Source organism: Cyrtonyx montezumae, unplaced genomic scaffold (assembly GCF_038088225.1).
Source record: "Cyrtonyx montezumae isolate F1298 unplaced genomic scaffold, pur_monq_1.0 scaffold_25, whole genome shotgun sequence".
Lineage (NCBI taxonomy): Eukaryota > Metazoa > Chordata > Aves > Galliformes > Odontophoridae > Cyrtonyx > Cyrtonyx montezumae.
In genome coordinates, this window is record NW_027071992.1 from 16,783,776 (window position 1) to 16,800,783 (window position 17,008).

Sequence of the window (17,008 nt, forward strand, 5' to 3'; positions counted from 1 at the left end):
GCATGGCATTCCTAACTCGATGAATTCCATTATGAATGGCCTTTTCATATTCTTCATCTCATTATATTAAATGCATGTGACCTGAAGTTTAGCTAAAGTTATTGTTCGGGTTAACTTTCATTTAGTGGTTGCCCTAATTTTAGAAACAGTGTGATCTTTAGATTTTATGGAGAGACGATTTTTTTAATGCATGTTTTTGCAGCACTATTTTAGATAATTTCTTTTGGATCTAGGTATGAACTTCTGTGAGATGGCAGGGAAGGGATTTAGTCATTCCTTGATTTGCCTGGAGATTTCCGTGCCCATATCCCCGGATGACAACATCCAGTTACACGGATTTGGCTATCATCTCTCTGCCAATAACTCTTAAACCCTCTGCTCTGTTCTGTCTAGTCTTGCATATCTGACTGCCTCCCTGACACATAATCCTGGTTGTTTTGCCTTCAGATCATTCCTAATCTGGCCAAAACAGAACTCCTTACTTTTTTCTTCAGAATCTCTCTTCACTTCTGATTTTGATAACAGTGCATCCTCTCTGTCACTCAGTCTTGTAACCTCAGGGTCATTCTCCTTCCCATGTGCATCAGAGCTGCTGACAACGATTGCAGCTTCTTTCTCCTCTGCAGCAAAAACATACCGGTAGTGTGTCAGCATTTAGAACACCATATAGCCCTTCATCCTGCACCTTGACTGCTGTAAAATCTTTTTTGGCTGCTCAGTATTCACGTCTTCCCTTCAAAATAAATTATCCAAATCAGCATCTTTGCTGCGCATTCAGATCTTGTCCCTATCGCTTCTCAGAAACTCTCCACCAAAGCTGGTTGCTGACAGTATCAGTCTACAGGGCTCTGCAGAAAGTCGCACTGACAATTTTATTTTCTCTGCCCTCTCCTCATATTTACTCTTTTGGTTAAGAGAAACTCAACATTTTATTGGGCAATGTCTGAACTCTTTTGACCATGTAATCCTACCACATTGCCTAATTACTTCTGGCTTTTGGACTCGTTGAGTTGCATCGTGTGGTTCCTGCCTCCACCTGTCTGTTCTGACATCTTTCCTGTCTTGCAACATCAAACTCTCTCTTCAGAGTTTACTGTGAGTTTCAGACTAAATCATTTCTTTCCATAAGGATGGTCTCTGCCCAGCAAATCCACATAAAATTTGAGTCATATCCCAAATATCTCAACAGTGACCTAGGGAGGGAAATATTATAATTCAGCTGAAGTGATATATTATCAGTTTTTGAGTGTAGAAAAGCTTATGTATTGCTTCTGGAACATGCAAGTTATAAACAAAACAATATTCAAGTATCTTCAGTTGTCTGTCAATAATGTCTAGCTTTGTCTCTTTATGTAACTGCATGCCCTTCTGTTTGATCGATGCCTCATTAATCCTTTTTTTCTTTTTAACTTTGTGCTCTTAATCTGCATTTATGTCCTGCATCCTTTCTGAGAACATAATGTCTCTGAGAGAAAGGCTAAATTTATACACTGGCTTCACATGCAGTAGGAGTGAGATGGCCAGGCAACACAATGCAAGCCTCTGAAAACACACCTCGCAGTGTCAGAGTGATACTGATGGGAGCAGCTCTGGACAGACATTTCCAAAGAAATTCTAACAAACGTCTGCAGACTTTTAAGAGCTAAGTTCAATTTGTTTCTTTTGATTGTTGAAGTATAAACTAGATTTTATTTGCCAGTGGTAGCTATATGATGACAAGAGAAGTTGTCCTAGCAAAAGTACAGAGCCCACAAGGTTTTACCAGTGTCTCTTGCCCTGGATACTGGACATCAGAGCATGCATCACACCATTTGATTTTATAAGAGCTATTCACCTTTCATAGAAGCAGTGATTTCTGTCTGGTTTAAATTTAGTTATGTCTGTTTATTTCCTGAATATGCAAACACATAAGAAGTGTTAAATCTGCTCAATAAATACCCTGGTTAAGCCAGTGCTCAGTGATGCTGTCACATTCACATAACCTTGTGTTAAAAAGAAATCTTTGGTGTTTGTTTGTTTGTTTGTTTTGTGGGGCTCAGGTCATGGTTTTTAGAGCTGTATGCCATCAGTTAAGCATCTCAGTCTGTACTGTGCTTGCAATAAGTAGCTGATTTTTCTATTACTATCTGTCAAGCACAGTTTGAGGAATAAGTAACTTCTGTGCAACATAAGTGGCCAGAAGTGATTTTTTAAATCTTTACCAAGAGCTGCTTTGTCCAATATACATCTGTTGGATATGGTAACCCACTGGTCTGAGGAAACTCCAAAGTATATTTTCTCTGTTTACTTCTCTTTGAGCTATAAGTTGTTTTTTTTTTTTTTTTTTTAAAGCAGATCAATAAACAATCTCAGTGTTTTCATTTTAGTAAGCAATATAATATAGATGAGTACTAGTGTAGTAGTAAATCATTAATACACTACTTCATCATAGAGCGACTATGTCCCACAGATGTGATTTAATCATGAGAAAAAATGCCAGTGAAGTGCAAAGATGGATCAGAGGGGGTGTTTCCAACAGAATGGGGTAGCCATCATTTTAAAAGATCCTTGTATGAGAACATCTGGGCATGTTAAGCGTGGGTGGAGCTCACTGGGAGGGCTATAAACTAGGTCTTATGGGTGACAGTGGAGATAGTGAGCCTTCCCATAGAAAGGTATGGGATGGCATAGCCATATTAGAGGGACAGGATGCTAGCAGAAGCTTTATAAAGGACCCTCTGCCTCAAGAGGTGCTGGCAACACTACAGCACATACAAAATCCTATGATGAAGAGGCAGTGACTACTGGGACAGTGGCTGCTGTGGCAATAGGATAAGTCATGGGGGAAAATTAAGGGAAATAGTTAAAAGGAATGAAGGAATATACCTTTAAGGAGGTGACAAAACAAGCTGCACAGATGAAATGCCTCTACACCAATGCTTTAGGAGACAAACAAGGGAAGCTGGAAGCTACTGTGCCACTAGAAAACCATGATATAGTTGCTGTCACCGAAACCTGGTGGGCTAATTCCCATGACCGGAATGTGGCTATTGATGGCTACAAGCTGTTCAGAAGGGATAGGTGAGGAAGGAGAAGCTGTTGCTATCTAAATCAGGAAAGGAATAAAATGTGAAGAGCTGTTCCTAAAGAATAGTTATAAGCAAGTCAGAAGCCTGTGGGTGTCAGTTTATAGATCAAGGCAGCAAAGGAAACCTTGTGATGGGTGTCTACTGTAGGTTACCCTCAAGCAGAGCCTGTCAATGAGGCCTTCTACCTCCTGTAGCAGGAAGCATCACGATCACAAATGATTGTCCTGCTGGGGGACTTCAGCCACCTGGACATCTGCTGGAAAAGTGGAATGGTGAGCTGTAGGCAATCCAGGAGGCTCCTGGAATGCACTGAGGATAACTTTCTGAGTCAAGATGGCCCTACCAGGGGGGTTGCAACACCTGGTGCTCACCAGTGCAAATGAACGAATGATGACATTAGAATTGAGGGCTCCTTGGACTATAGTGACCATGCTAAGGTTAAGAGGGGTATAAGACAAGCAAAGAGTAAAATCACAATGCTAAATTTTAGGAAAGCTAACTTCCAGCTCTTCAGGGAGTCAGTCAACAAAACACTCAGTGAAACTGTCCTCATGGGCAAAGGTGCAGAGCAGAGCTGGCAGATCTTTAAGGAAGCTTTCCTCCATGTGCATGAGCTCTCCATCTCCAGTGTAGCAAGTCAGGAAAGGAAGGCAAGAGACTGGCGTGGCTGAACTGGGACCTGCTGGTCAAACTGAAGAGCAAGAAGAAAATGCACAGCCAGTGGAAACAGGGACAGGTACTGTGGGAAGAGAATAAGGAAGTTGCTAAGCTGTGTAGGGATGGGGTCAGGAAAGCCAAAGCCCAGCTTGAATGGAACGTGGCGAGGGATGCCAAGATGAACAAGAAAGGCTTCTACAGGTACCTCAACCAGAAAAGGGAAGTCCAGGAGGGCATAATCCCCCTTAAGGAGTGATACAGGCAACTGGGTTACAACAGACAAGGAGAAGGCTGAGGTACTTAACAGCTTTTTTTTCCCTTGGTCCTCTCTGATAACTGCTTGCCCAAGTGTCCCCAGATGTTTGTTTTAGTAGGCAGCGACTGGGGAAGCAGTGTCCCTCCCACTGTAAGTGAAGATCAGGTTTGTGAGCCTGAACATCTGTAAGTCTATGGTCCCAATGAGATTCATCCCAAAGTCTCAAGGGAATTGGCTGGTGTAGTTGCCAAACCACTCTCAATGATATTTGAAAAGTTGTGGCAATCAGGTGAAGTCCCTGGTGATTGGAAAAAAGGCAATATCATACCCATTTTTAAGAAAGGTAAAGAAGATGACCTTGAGATCTTCCAACCGATTAGTCTCAACCTCTATGCTGGGAAAGATCATGGAGCAGTTCCTCTTGGAAGCTATGCTAAGGCACGTGGAAGACAGGGAGGTGATACAGAGGATCCAGCATGCCTCACCAAGGGCAAATCCTATTTGACCTATCTCCTGGCCTTTTATGATGTGTCAGTGGATAAGAGAGGAGCCACTGATGTCATCTATCTGGACTTCAGTAAGGTCTTTGACACAGTAATGCACACCATCCTTCTCTCCAAATTGGAGAGAGGTAGATTTGATGGGTGGACTGTTTAATGGACGAAGAACTGGCTACAGGATCAAGTCCATAGAGTGGTGATCAAAGGCTCCATGTCTGGATGGAAATCAGTGATGAGTTGTGTACCCCAGAGGTCACAATGATACTCTTTAATGTCTTTTATCAATGACATTGACAGTGGGTTGAGTGCATCATTAGGAAGTTTGCTGATGACACTAAGCTCTTAGGTACTGTCAATACACGAGAGGGATGGGATGCCATCCAGGGGGGCCTAACAGTCCTAGCAGCATTCTCAGAAGTACTTCATGAGGTTCAACAAATCCAAATGCAAGATCTTGTGCCTGGATCAAGGCAACCCTCACTATCAGTACAATCTGAGAGATGAAAGAATTGAGTACAGCCCTGCTGAAAAAGAGCTGGGAGTACTGGTGGATGGCAGCTGGACGTGAGCCAGCAGTGTACCCTCGCGGCCCAGCCAGCCAGCCGGATCTCTGTTTGGGAGTGTCCAGAGGAGGGCCACAAAAATGATGTGAGGGATGTAACACCTCTCCTTCGAGGACAGACTGAGAGAGAGCTGGAGCTGTTCATCTTGGAGAAGAGAAAGCTCCAAGGTGACCTGTAGTGGCCTTTCAGTATCTAGAGGGGAGCTACAGAAAAGAAGGGGACAGACTCATTAGCAGGGTCTGTGGTGAAAGAACAAGAGGAAATGATTTAAAGCATAAAGCAAGTAGATTTAGGTTGGATGTAAATTGATGATTTAGGTTGGATGTAAATTAAGGTTGATAAAAAAGTCTGTTAGAGTGAGGGTGGGTGGCACTGAAACAGATTGCCCAGTGATGTGATTGATGCCCTGTCCCTGGAGACTTTCAGGATGAAGTTGGATCAGGCCTTGGGCAACCTGATGTAGCTGTGCCTGTCCCTGTTCATTGCAGGGCAGTTGAACTTGATGACCTTTAAGGGTTTATTCTTACTCTTAGAATTATATGATTCTATGTATAGTTTTTACTGCAGACCTAGCTGTATTCTAACATTTTGTTTTGATCGCTGTATAAAACAAATAAAACAATATAAAGTTTGTGTTTGGTTGGGAAAGCCAGAGCAAAGGTACAGTCAGAATCATGTTAGGGCTGTGCCTTGTACCCAGGCTTAACCTGTTCCCCAACACTGAGCTTCTGGTGGCTTTTTAGAGTGACAACAGCATTAAAGCCTTCAGACAACCAATTTGCTGGCCCCAAGATTTGTTAAACTGCATCAGTAAAAAAATCTATATAATCCTAAAAACCAATAACAATCTGTGCTTAAAATGATTAATTTAATCAACATGCAACACAGGTAAAGATGATTAGAATAAGAGGACAGATTTTCTGTGTATTCATAACTCTTTGTAATGCCTGTACACAAGAGTGCAATCTTAAATATTTGTTGGTCTAATTAGGCACCTCTTCAAAATGTCTTGTCAGTAGAGCACTTTGGAAAGCCTCTGAGTGCTGGGTTTCCAACTTGTAGAATTTCATTCCTTTGCTGTATTGTCACTTGTCTTCAACAAATGGTCACTCTGTGATGTGATGCATGGGCAGAAAAGGGGTAATTGCTGCTTATTACCTTATTAGTAAGGTCCTGTTGTCAACACCTACTAGCTTGTCAGGAACTTATATGGAGGAGATAGTGCTTCTGCATGGAAAATCAGTGAAGGAAACACAAGGACTCTTGCACTGGGCAGGTGCACTCAGGCACACTCAGCCTGAGTCCTGCAGCAGCCCTGAGCAACCTAATCTAGCTGTAGATGTCCCTGTACAATACAGGAGAGCTGGACCAGATGGCCTTTAAGGATCCCTTTCAACTCAAACAATTATTTGATTGTATGATTCCAGCCTGTTTTGCAGTGCGTCCCATTGAATGTAGAAACTCTTTTTTCTGGGTGAGCCAAGTTCAGAAGGGACAATGCAAAGTTCATCTGTGTCTTTATCATAACAAGACTGCACTCTAATTATGAGGGTGTTTGTTCAGAAGATGGGTTGCAGTTAGCTTTTTGATGGGTACGTTATAAATGGGGCTGTCTCTCAGCCAAACGATAGTGATTCTGGTTAAGACACTCCGAAGAGCGTATGATTATCCTGCTGAAGGAGAGAGTTCTGCAGTTTGTTCTACTGGAGAAGTTTGGACTCAATTCAGAAACTTTATTTGTCCTAAACAGGCTTTTGCATCATTCCTCATGGTACTTTCATTGGTGACAGCTAGGCAGGCTTTTCAGATATATACAGACACTGTTTTGAAGGATTGTTTTTATACCTATGACTTGACATTTACATGACTTTCTTTTGTGAAGTCTGACAGCACTGCTTGCTGGAACGACAGCTGCTTTACTCTGCTCTATAAGAAAGGCCAAACACACAATCACAGCATTTTGTCCTGTTAAGCTTTGCCAGTTTGCTTTTTGTGGGCATTTCCCTATAATTGTCTGAAAACCTTTATGTTGGAATTTTCTGAGGATTCAGAGATTAAGAGAGAAAGTAATCAGAGCTCATTTCAATGTTTATTAGCGAAACTGTAGAAGTAGTGTAGGAAGGGTGCTGGTGGGAAGTTGGAACATAAGCTAACTTCAAGCAGAATGAGGACAGATCTTCAAAGGAAGGGCATGAATTTAATTTTAGGAGGAATTTAGCTTAGTACTTCCTGCAAACTGACCTTAACTGTGTATATTAAGCAAAATCCTGACTTCATTGAAGATAAGGGCAGTATTCTGATTGATTCTATGAGGACAGGTTTTCACCTATGGCTAGTATGATCTAATAGGTCATTGATAATTAAGAGCATATGCAGCCTCAATTCTTGCTAGTGGAATTAAATGTCTGAGTACCAGTTATTGAAGGAATGGGGAAGAAACTAGTTTCTGCAAGAATGGTCTGGAGTAGCTGTGCTGTGGATTATATTACCCTGGCAGAACTTGTACATAAGAAAGTTTTTTGTTTTCTTACCCATATGACTCCTCCAAGATGAGGAGAAGTGTAAACCAAAAGCAGTAGGTTCAAGAGAGATGATTCAACAGAAAGAAACAGCAGAAACCTGATGCAACCTTCCAAATGCTATATTGGATTCGGGGACACTGAACCTGAAGAGGTCTATAAGTTCTGAATAACTCCACAGCAATATTGCATGCGTAATAGCATGTAGATTGTAGGCAATTGCTGTGTATTTTCTGTGATGAAGAAATCTTTAGTTACAGACAGGTTTGATAATATTTATATTTCAGTTACAGAATTGTTCTTGTCTGCTGAGGTGTTCTCCTATTTGTTGCTGACTTCTGCCTTTTACATTGAGAAATACTTAAGAAAGGAGATGGACTGTGTCTTGAAGATCTCCAAAGTATAAAAGAACGTGCTCTTTAGAAAGGAAGCAGCTGTTTCTTATTAACATGCAGTAGATCCCAGCAGTGTCATTAACATGCTGATACATCTAACATAAGCCTCAAAATGCCAGGTTTCATAATTGGGCCATGAAATCTCACTCTAGGCTTGAATATGGTCTTCAAGATCTGTATTAGAACAGGATATTTTCCTAATTTTTAAAGGAAAGGAGGAGAAAATGTTAAGCTTCAATTTTTTTTCAAGCACTTGGCTTCAATATCAAATAGGCTTTTGATTTTTAGCAGTATGTTTTGAAGGTTGTCGATCTTTTGACATAAACAGATTGCTTTTGTCATGAGGAATGCAAGGGTGATGGCATTCAGTGATGAGAGACTGTCCAGAAGTTCCTGCTGTGCTTCTCATGTGCAACACTGTTAGCTCTCTTCCAGCTCTACTCACCCCACACAAATCATGAGTGAACAGGCCATCTCCCACCTTTCCCCCATGCACTGCTGTGGCTTTTACATCTTGACGTGATTCTCCCCAGCTCTGCTTTAAAAAAGGGGCAGGATGTGTTCCCACAGAAGTGGATTTCACTTTGCAGATGGAGATGCTCTAGCGAGGGCCATAAGTTGTACCTCTTGTTGGAATTTTCCTCATGACTAGCTTTAAGCAGATACGCACAGAGTATATACCTGCTTAATTTCACTAATTATGACACTAATTTCAGGTGTCTTATTTTCTTAGTGTTTGAAAGTAGTTTCCAGTTCTCTTCTTCCTCTCCAGACCTGATTAACTTCCAGGGTCCTATCTTTCTTACCACATCTACTGCTTGCCTTCTTTACTTTGTGAATGAGGGTAATACCATCCTGCCCTACCTGACATTATCAAAGCAACAACAACAAAGCGCTTCAGAAGGATAAGCCACTTGGATTTTATAGAAGTGGGAGCTTTTGTGAAGTAGAGCTACATGGTACACCTCAGAAGACTGAATAAGTTGTGATTGGACAGAAGACCACTGATGTTTCTTCTAAGGGCCACTCATCTAAACTCTACAGACATACTTTTCACCCAGCAAATTGCCACTTGCCAAAAAGTCCCTCGTTGGAACTGGTGGTTCGAAAGCTGTGCTCTGATAGCTTGATTTAAACTGATCTAAATCCACACCTCTGCTGAAAATGAAGATCTCATCATCTACTGTCACCCCTTTTGTCCCAGCACTTTTAATACTCTTGCTTTATGCTGAGCTGACTTAGGAAGCTGATCTGGCTGAAAACTCTCGCAATCAAAGAGATGGGTTAGGGAGGAAAAAATAATTTTCAGACTACTTGTACAATGGCATCTGAAATGGCAATACAGGTTCCAGCTACAAAAACGTATTGCTTGGATTTGTCTACTTGTCACCAGTTTTGCATCATTAAGTGTTATGCATTCTTGGCCTGATATAATTGCAGCAGATAGCACACATGAACTGTTAATCATTTTATTTTTAAAACAGAAATTGCAGAACAGGAAAATAATATTCCAACATGTTAGCTTTTGGAGCTGACTTATCACAGCAATCTGTTAGCTCGGTAATGGTTAAACTGTCAAGCCCTTGTCTCAACAGGGAGCAGCAGAGTACCATTAAGGCAGCCATCTGTTGCACATATATACTGGAGGCATGAATTGTCTTGCATTTTGGTTTTCTGACTAGTTATAACATAGTTGTGTTCTCTGGGTACCACTGATCTGCACTGAAAAAAGCATGGAAAGATCATAGTTCAGTGAAAGGTGAGAATCCAAATTTGATGAATGGGAACCTGCCAGATGATCTCTAGCTATGGAGTAGTAAGAGATTAAACCTCTTGGGTGTACACATACTGATGGAGAATGCTACTCTGTGACAAAATTCTTAGCTGCTTCAGTTGCTTAGAAGTTCAACAGATCTGTAAATTTCCATTTGCAGACCAAGGCTACCATTATGTTGGACTGATTCATTAAGATGAGCAGCTAAAACAAGTTAAATTCTATCAAGAGTTTTCCTGCATTAATTTAAAAATTAATTTAGTTGGCTCTAAATGGACATTTGTTTTAGTATCTTGAAGAACTGACTTTCCTCTATTAAAGCAGAATAATGTATCTATATGGTGCCCTAACTTGAACAGTACATAAAGATTAGTAAATAAGACCCCATTAAAAATACTTATAATGTAAGTAACATGGGTCCCAATAGCCTTTCTAATGTCCATTAATGCTTATTCTGAGGATCAGAGCTCATTTTACTGAGCCATTTAGTCAAACCGTGTGATTATTTAGAAAGTTAATTCATGCATACTAAAATCTAGCTTAAGTAATGCAGAGGGTAGGAGGTAAAACTCTATGGAGACGATAGTCCTTTTTGTTATTTAATGATCAGCCATAATTAACTTGCAAATTTGAAATAATTAGAACAAATTAAAGGTATTTAACTTTGCCTCCCTAAAGAAAAATTCAAATTGCACCAAATGCAGCTTTAAATTATTCAAGTCTCAGAGGTCTGTGCTGGGTTTTTTTACAATGCCTTTTCTATGATGAGAATACCAATCTGCTTTTTGTCAGAAAGCATCCTATCAAGTAATTGTTCTTTGTGTCTAATAAATGACAGCTATTCTTCTTTGTAAAAGTATTTCAGTCTCTGAAGACTACATCAGCATTTCCATGGCATTTTAATTCAATAAAACAAAAGGTTAATGTTTTTCTACTTTTTAAGGAATGCAAATACTAGCAGTATTCAATAGGTCCTGAATGACATTTAAAATTTGCCATTCATGCTCAGCAGGGATATCGCGATATGAGGCACAGACAAAATGGAAGAATGTTCAAGGTGTGTTCCTCTTTGTTGGTGATGTACTTCAATATTCATAAGGAGGCAGTGATGCTGAGTCTTGCTTCTTTTCTGATGATGCTACGTTACAACTCCTGCCCTAGTTAGGTAGGTTAGGTAGGTTAGGAAGGTCTTCACTTAGACAGGCTTCTCTGTTGTGTCGTTTTGGGGAATGCTGTGACAATTCATCAGATAACATGGTGCCCTATGGAAGTCCTACTATCCAGTTACCTGTTCAGTTTACTGATTATTTCCTTAAAATAGCTTTTTCCTTTACATTTTTATTTTTATGTGTTGTTGACTTTTTACTTTTCTGCATTTCTCTGCATTATCCTTTTTCTTCCTTAGGAATGAAATTCCTCAGATTGTTTGTCATTTCAAGTTTTGAGTCTCCGTCCTTACTTGAACAAAATTTTACTGTCAACCTTCTTTGATTGAATTATGAAGCACCAAGCTCTAATTCACTGTTGAGTGAGCTATAAACGCAAATATGTTTGCCTTTGTTATTTCCTTATAAATTAGCATCTGCAGCTCCTTCTTAGCATGCATTTCTGTTGGAATTTCCTCTGACATAACATTATTTAAATCAAAATCTGGTATTTTTGGGATGACCACACCATGTAAGATATATGGTAGTGAACTAGTGGAGCAATTGCTTCCTTCTCGGCACAAGGGTCACTGTCTTCATCCAGACAATCGCTCATGTTTTTAAAGTGTTAATCATTAAGAAACAGACAAAAAAAAAAAAAACCAAAAAAAACCTAAGTCCTGTTTGATCAGAGAAATCTGGTCAATGATTACACCTTTAAAGCCTCCTTAAATGATTATTAGGGTCCAAACCAACTTTTGGCTATACTCTGGGTTGCAGGAATTTGAAGATTAATAATTCCATAGAATTCAAATATGATACTAAATTAGTCTGCCATTTTAAAATTTTAAAAACACTTTGCAATGTTATTGAGTCACCATAGAGCTTGAAACCCTAAAGTAAACGGAGGTTATTTGGAGAAGTTTTATCCAACACTTCAGCCAGTTATTATGGGTCATGAGCCATTATATAATGTTCTGCATTAATAATACAGGGGAAATACTAATTGTCAAACAGGCACAGTGGACCCTATTAAAGAGCGACTTTTACAGCACACTGATTTGAAACTTTTAATTTAGCTATTTTTTTCTGATAGGAACACTGGATATCTGCTTTTTTTTTTTTTTTCCCCCTTGGATATGCACTAACTTCAGTAATGTAAGCTCTTATGTAAAAGGTACTTGTGAATCATCCTCTATAAAACTGTATCCCCAATAATGCTAACTTAGTGGCAATATTTGAGTTATCCGTGCAAAATTGGTACTTAAACAGGAAAAAGATTTGTTTTATCTTCTGCTAACTTAGGAAAGCTGTATGTCAGTCCCACACTAGCAAGCAGAGCGGTTTAATCTTGGGATGACTGTCTTCCTTCCTGTGGATAATCCAAAGGTTTAAAAAATATTTTTAATTGCTTTCTTTAACTGCATAACAGTCATGAGTGTAGTGACGTATAAATTTGGGGAATCCTTGTCTGAAACAGTAGTCTTTTTCTCAGAACAGAATTTGAAAGCAGTCTGTTGCCTTTACTCAGAGAAAGACAGTCTCAATGACCTGTCTTCCCCAAATGTTTTATGACTGTGTATGTCTACAGGGACTGAAATCATGCTTACTCTATATCATCAAATTTTCATCCTGGCTCTGTTTATGGAATACTTAAAATCTTGTGTAGAAGACCTTCCTGGAACATGCTTTCCATTGTTTTTTTCTGGCTAGCCTTCTCTTTTCTTACTTTCTACTTAAGGTGTTACACTTGCTACACCAGGTTCTCTCCCTGCATTTTGTTCATACATTTGCTGACCTGCTGAGAATGACCTCTCACAACTTTTTGCCTCTCATCCTTGTCTTTTTCCTTTAATCAACGTTCCCTTCTGCAAACTGTGTTTCCGGTTTTTTCCCCTCTGATTCTTTTCTATTTTCCCTTTTTCCTAAGGAAGTAAGCATTTTTTATTACTTTTTTCTTTCAACCTTGCTCAGTTGTACTGGGCCTTTCTGTATCTTTATCCGACTTGTCCTGTTATAAACAGAAAATCCAAGACCTAATGCTTTTGGGAATATCCCAAATACTGCAAAACTCCAAATAAAATTGTCAGACTGCTGCCAGTTGCTAATAACCAATGACTCCCATGGAAGTTAAAGTAGTTGGTACCCTAACCCTTCAATCCTCAGGCAACCTGCCTTCAGAAATCATAAATGGATTGAGCAGGAGCTCAACCAGCACTGTGACAGTTATGCTTCTGGGGAAGGAAGTGTTAAATAGTTGTGCAGTGTTAAAGAGATTGATATCATGTAGTTGTGTCATTTTTCTTTCTTCCTAGTGTACCAATGTCAAAACGTGAAGATTATTATCCCAGGACACCACCAGTGAGCAAAGCCTCCAGAACATCACGGAGCAGTGGTGGGAGCAGTTCAGAGAAGAAGATGGCCAGTTTTGGTGCAAATGTGGAAGATAAGCGAGCCGCTCTGATGCAGTCCAAGAGGGAAGGCAGCAAGTCAAGGAAAGGTAAGAGAAAGCATAAAGTATTGCAGGGCTGTGATTGTGCTGTTGGCATTTAGAAATTGTATATGTGTTCAAGAGCAGATCAGCAAAATGCACAATTAGAGAAGATTGCTTAAGTTGCTTAAAACAACTCAACAGAAGCTAGCTACTTTTAAAGTGAAAACATAGAAAATGTAAATAACAAGTGATCTTCTTGGTTGGTGTTCCTGATAAAAGAGAAAAGAATAGCCCTTTAATCTCAAAAAGTTACTTCAACAGTTCTTTTTCCTTGCCCAGCAAGCAGAGAATAAGTGCTGTGAGGCTTGTTCTTGAAATGTAATCTTTGCATTCTTTTCGCCCCAAGTAATGGCTCCACCATTACAACCTGATATTTTGCTACATGGGGATGTCCATTCTGCTAGAATCTATCCTGCTCTTAGCGTAGTACCTCCACTTACAGAGCAGAGAAAGCTTTCTTTCTCAGGAAGAGAATATGTTGGGCATAAAAGCAGCTTGGATGTTTCACTGCTGAGCCTTGAACATAATCCTAGGTTCAATTATGAGCTAGCTTTTTTTTTTTTTTTTTCTTAACTTGTCAGCCAGTTTGCTGTATATGTCAGCATAAAAATAAAGAAAATGGCAAAATGAGAAGAAATGTGGTGCAGTTCTCAAAGGAACAAATAACTTGTGTTATTGGTTAAGACCGTACCAACATTAAAAAGCAGTCCCTGTGAAGAAACTTTCAAAAGGGTATCATCAGCCTGGACCCAAACAGTGGCTGAGGTTAATCTCTTCCAAGGCACAGCTACAAAAGTTGGAAGCCTGTAAAGGGCTTGTGTCCAAAAAAAATCAATTTCTAATTTGAAACAAAATCATTTTTGACTAACAGGGGTTCAGGACCCATTACTTTTGCTGTATAGTCTGCTGACATTTCACACTTTCTGTTGTGCACAATGAATCCTAATAGTCATTTTATAACATTGCTACACCAATCAATTTAAGCAAGAGAAAGCCGTTACAATTCTGCAAAGTTTCAGGGGCAATTTTCACTGATGGTTTTCTTTTATGTTTTTTTCAGCTATCATTATTTTTTTTTTCTTCTCTTTTCCTCTTCCTTCTTCCCTCTTCTTCTCAATACTGTAGTGATGAAATTGAGATTTTTCACAGTTGGATGATGGGTTTTGTTCCTTGGATGGGGATAGTCTCAAAAAAGTAATTTATTTTCCATAGATTTGGGGGAGAAAAAAATATCCAACCTGGGTTCTCCTGCATTCATTCATTTTATTTTCTAGTACTTAGAAGAAGTTAGAAGCTGCACCTGGAGATTGTATGTAGGAACTGAACTGCACCTATGCTGATTTAGTGAGCATAGTGGTCAGCATAATGTCTGAAGTGTTTTTTGCATGCACTTATCAGCATTACTAGCTTTGAGTTGCACGGCAAAATTTAGCTTATAAACATCGGCATTTGCTGTGATACCAGATAAAGTTCAGAGAAATGCTTTCAAGCTGTGGAACTACCTCAGGTCTATTACTGATTTGAATAGCTTGTTTATCACAAGGCAAATTACCTAGCACTAATCACTGAAGTTGAAATCTTCTGTATTTAGAACCTTTTTAATTGGCTTCCCTCTGTTATATGTTTGGACTCCTTTAACAAGCATACACACGTACTTGTATGGTGTTTTTTCATCTCAGGATCATCAGGGCACAATGTTAAGTTTCTTAATTCCAGTTATCCCTGGATGTAGCTGTTCCTTGTCCTTACTTCTCCTAGATATTGCCATTGGTTGCTGAATAGGGATTTCAGAGTTTATTTTTTTATTAGCAAGTGGTTATGTAGCATCTAGCAAAAATAAAATGGGGGAATATCAGTACTGGTTTTGTTGTGAATTCCTAAGAGTGTAATTTGTCATACGGCATCATTGTTTGGAGCCACCAAGTCTGGAAGACCCTCTGAGATGGTGGTTGGTGCCTACTGTCTCAGTAGAACATGGTCCCTCTTCACTGCAGTCACTAAGCCGCAGCTAAGCCGTGCTATGGGAAAGGGGTACAAAGTCAGCAACATGTCCTTAGACATAAAACTTGATGTTAGCTAGCTGCAAACTTTCACATGTTAATTTGGTCAGAAAACAGCAGTCTAACTGCTGAGAGCTTCCTGACAGTCAGATGTTACACTATTGCTACAGAGGTCTACCTCATACCTCCATCTGTCTTGTCAGCTTAAACTGTGAATGTTTGAGGAAGGGGAGGGTGGCTCTCCAAACACATCTTATTGTAGTGCCAGGTCTGTTGTAGGTCTTTAGGCTCTTCTGCAGTATAATTTTCCAGTACTTCTGGGAGAAGCAAGTGTCTTGTGGCACTGTGTAACTCATGGTATTGTCTCTCCACAGCAACATATGTTTTCATAACAGATTTTGATGTTGTCCTTTTTCAATACTTTTGTTGTCTTAGATTTTGTTTTGAGAAGGTAAATTGACTAATAATCAGTGAACCAGTTCCATGTTGGAATGAAGGAGGGTTTTACTGCCCTCAGGATTGCTTACTGTGAGTGCAGTGTGTTTGGAAGGTGTAATTCCTGACAAGACAAGTTTGCCTTTCTTGCTGAAAAGTTTAGTAAAGAAAGAGCATTTTTAATCTGGTCCCTTCACCCTGTGGAGTGAAAGGAGCACTTTGGCCCTCTTACAAGCTGGAGGGTTACTGGACCAACCCCGCTTAGGCAGTCGGTGTTTATTCTTTCACTGAAAGCTTTTTGCCTTCTGTTTGCTCCTTAATTTTTATTCCTCTGCTTTACTAGGTGTTTGTGTCTTGTAGCCAGACTTTTTTTTAGTTCTACCAGCAAAACTTTAAGCAGACGAAGCAATCCTCAAGTCTTAGATCTTTTCAGCAGTAAATTGTTTTTATTGGTGTCACCAGCAGCTATGTCAATTTGTACTAAAATCTAACAACTTGTCTAGTTAAAAAGCACTGAACTACAGAAATGTGTGTTTCTCTTTCCCTCTGCCCTGGAAAATTTTGCTGTTGGGCTGGGAAAATAAGCTAGATTGTATTCTGCAATACTGGACACTTTGCTTCTGTACAACTTTTTACAGGGCTTTCTCTTTACCTCCTTCTTAAAATCTCTCTACACTGAAACAAAGAACTATTTTTCCATTTGTATCACTTCAGGGGGTGCAGCATCTGCATGATAGTGTATAGCATATATAGCTTTCTTTTCTATATGCAAGAGAAAAAGTCAGAGAGAGAAAAAATATTTTAGCTCACATAATCTGTACTTTTCCAGGGGCTGATTTTCCTACAGTGTTTGTTTTTGGTAGGTTATCTAATGGAGCTTCTTAGGGATTCAGGATCTGGAACATGTTCCCTTGAGGGAAGACTCTTCCCTGCAATCGAATAGAGCAATTAGTTAATATTAGTGAAGTGCTTTGAAGATGTAAAGTACTATATAAATGTTAAGCATTATGAATATTACTATTATTCAATTCATAAAGATTTCTTTCATGATTATCAACCTAGATTTCCCATTGCTTACTTTCATTCCATTGCTGCTTGAACCAGACTCAACAGCTTTTTTACATTCTTAGTATTCACACCTTCAAAAATGTAGGCTGCTTTATTTCCCCACTCTTTATGTTTTAGTTTTGTTTCTGAAGTAG

At 39.6% G+C, this 17,008-nt stretch overlaps 1 protein-coding gene across 3 annotated transcripts in view; it reads left to right on the forward strand.

Moving 5' to 3' along the window:
• Positions 1 to 17,008, forward strand: part of KIAA1328 (KIAA1328 ortholog) — a 180,494-nt gene that overhangs the window by 133,273 nt on the left and 30,213 nt on the right. For all 3 annotated transcript variants that reach the window (XM_065740107.1, XM_065740106.1, XM_065740108.1), the window contains exon 8: positions 13,193 to 13,377. In XM_065740107.1, the coding sequence (XP_065596179.1) occupies positions 13,193 to 13,377 (185 nt within the window). The remainder of the gene's footprint in view (positions 1 to 13,192; positions 13,378 to 17,008) is intronic.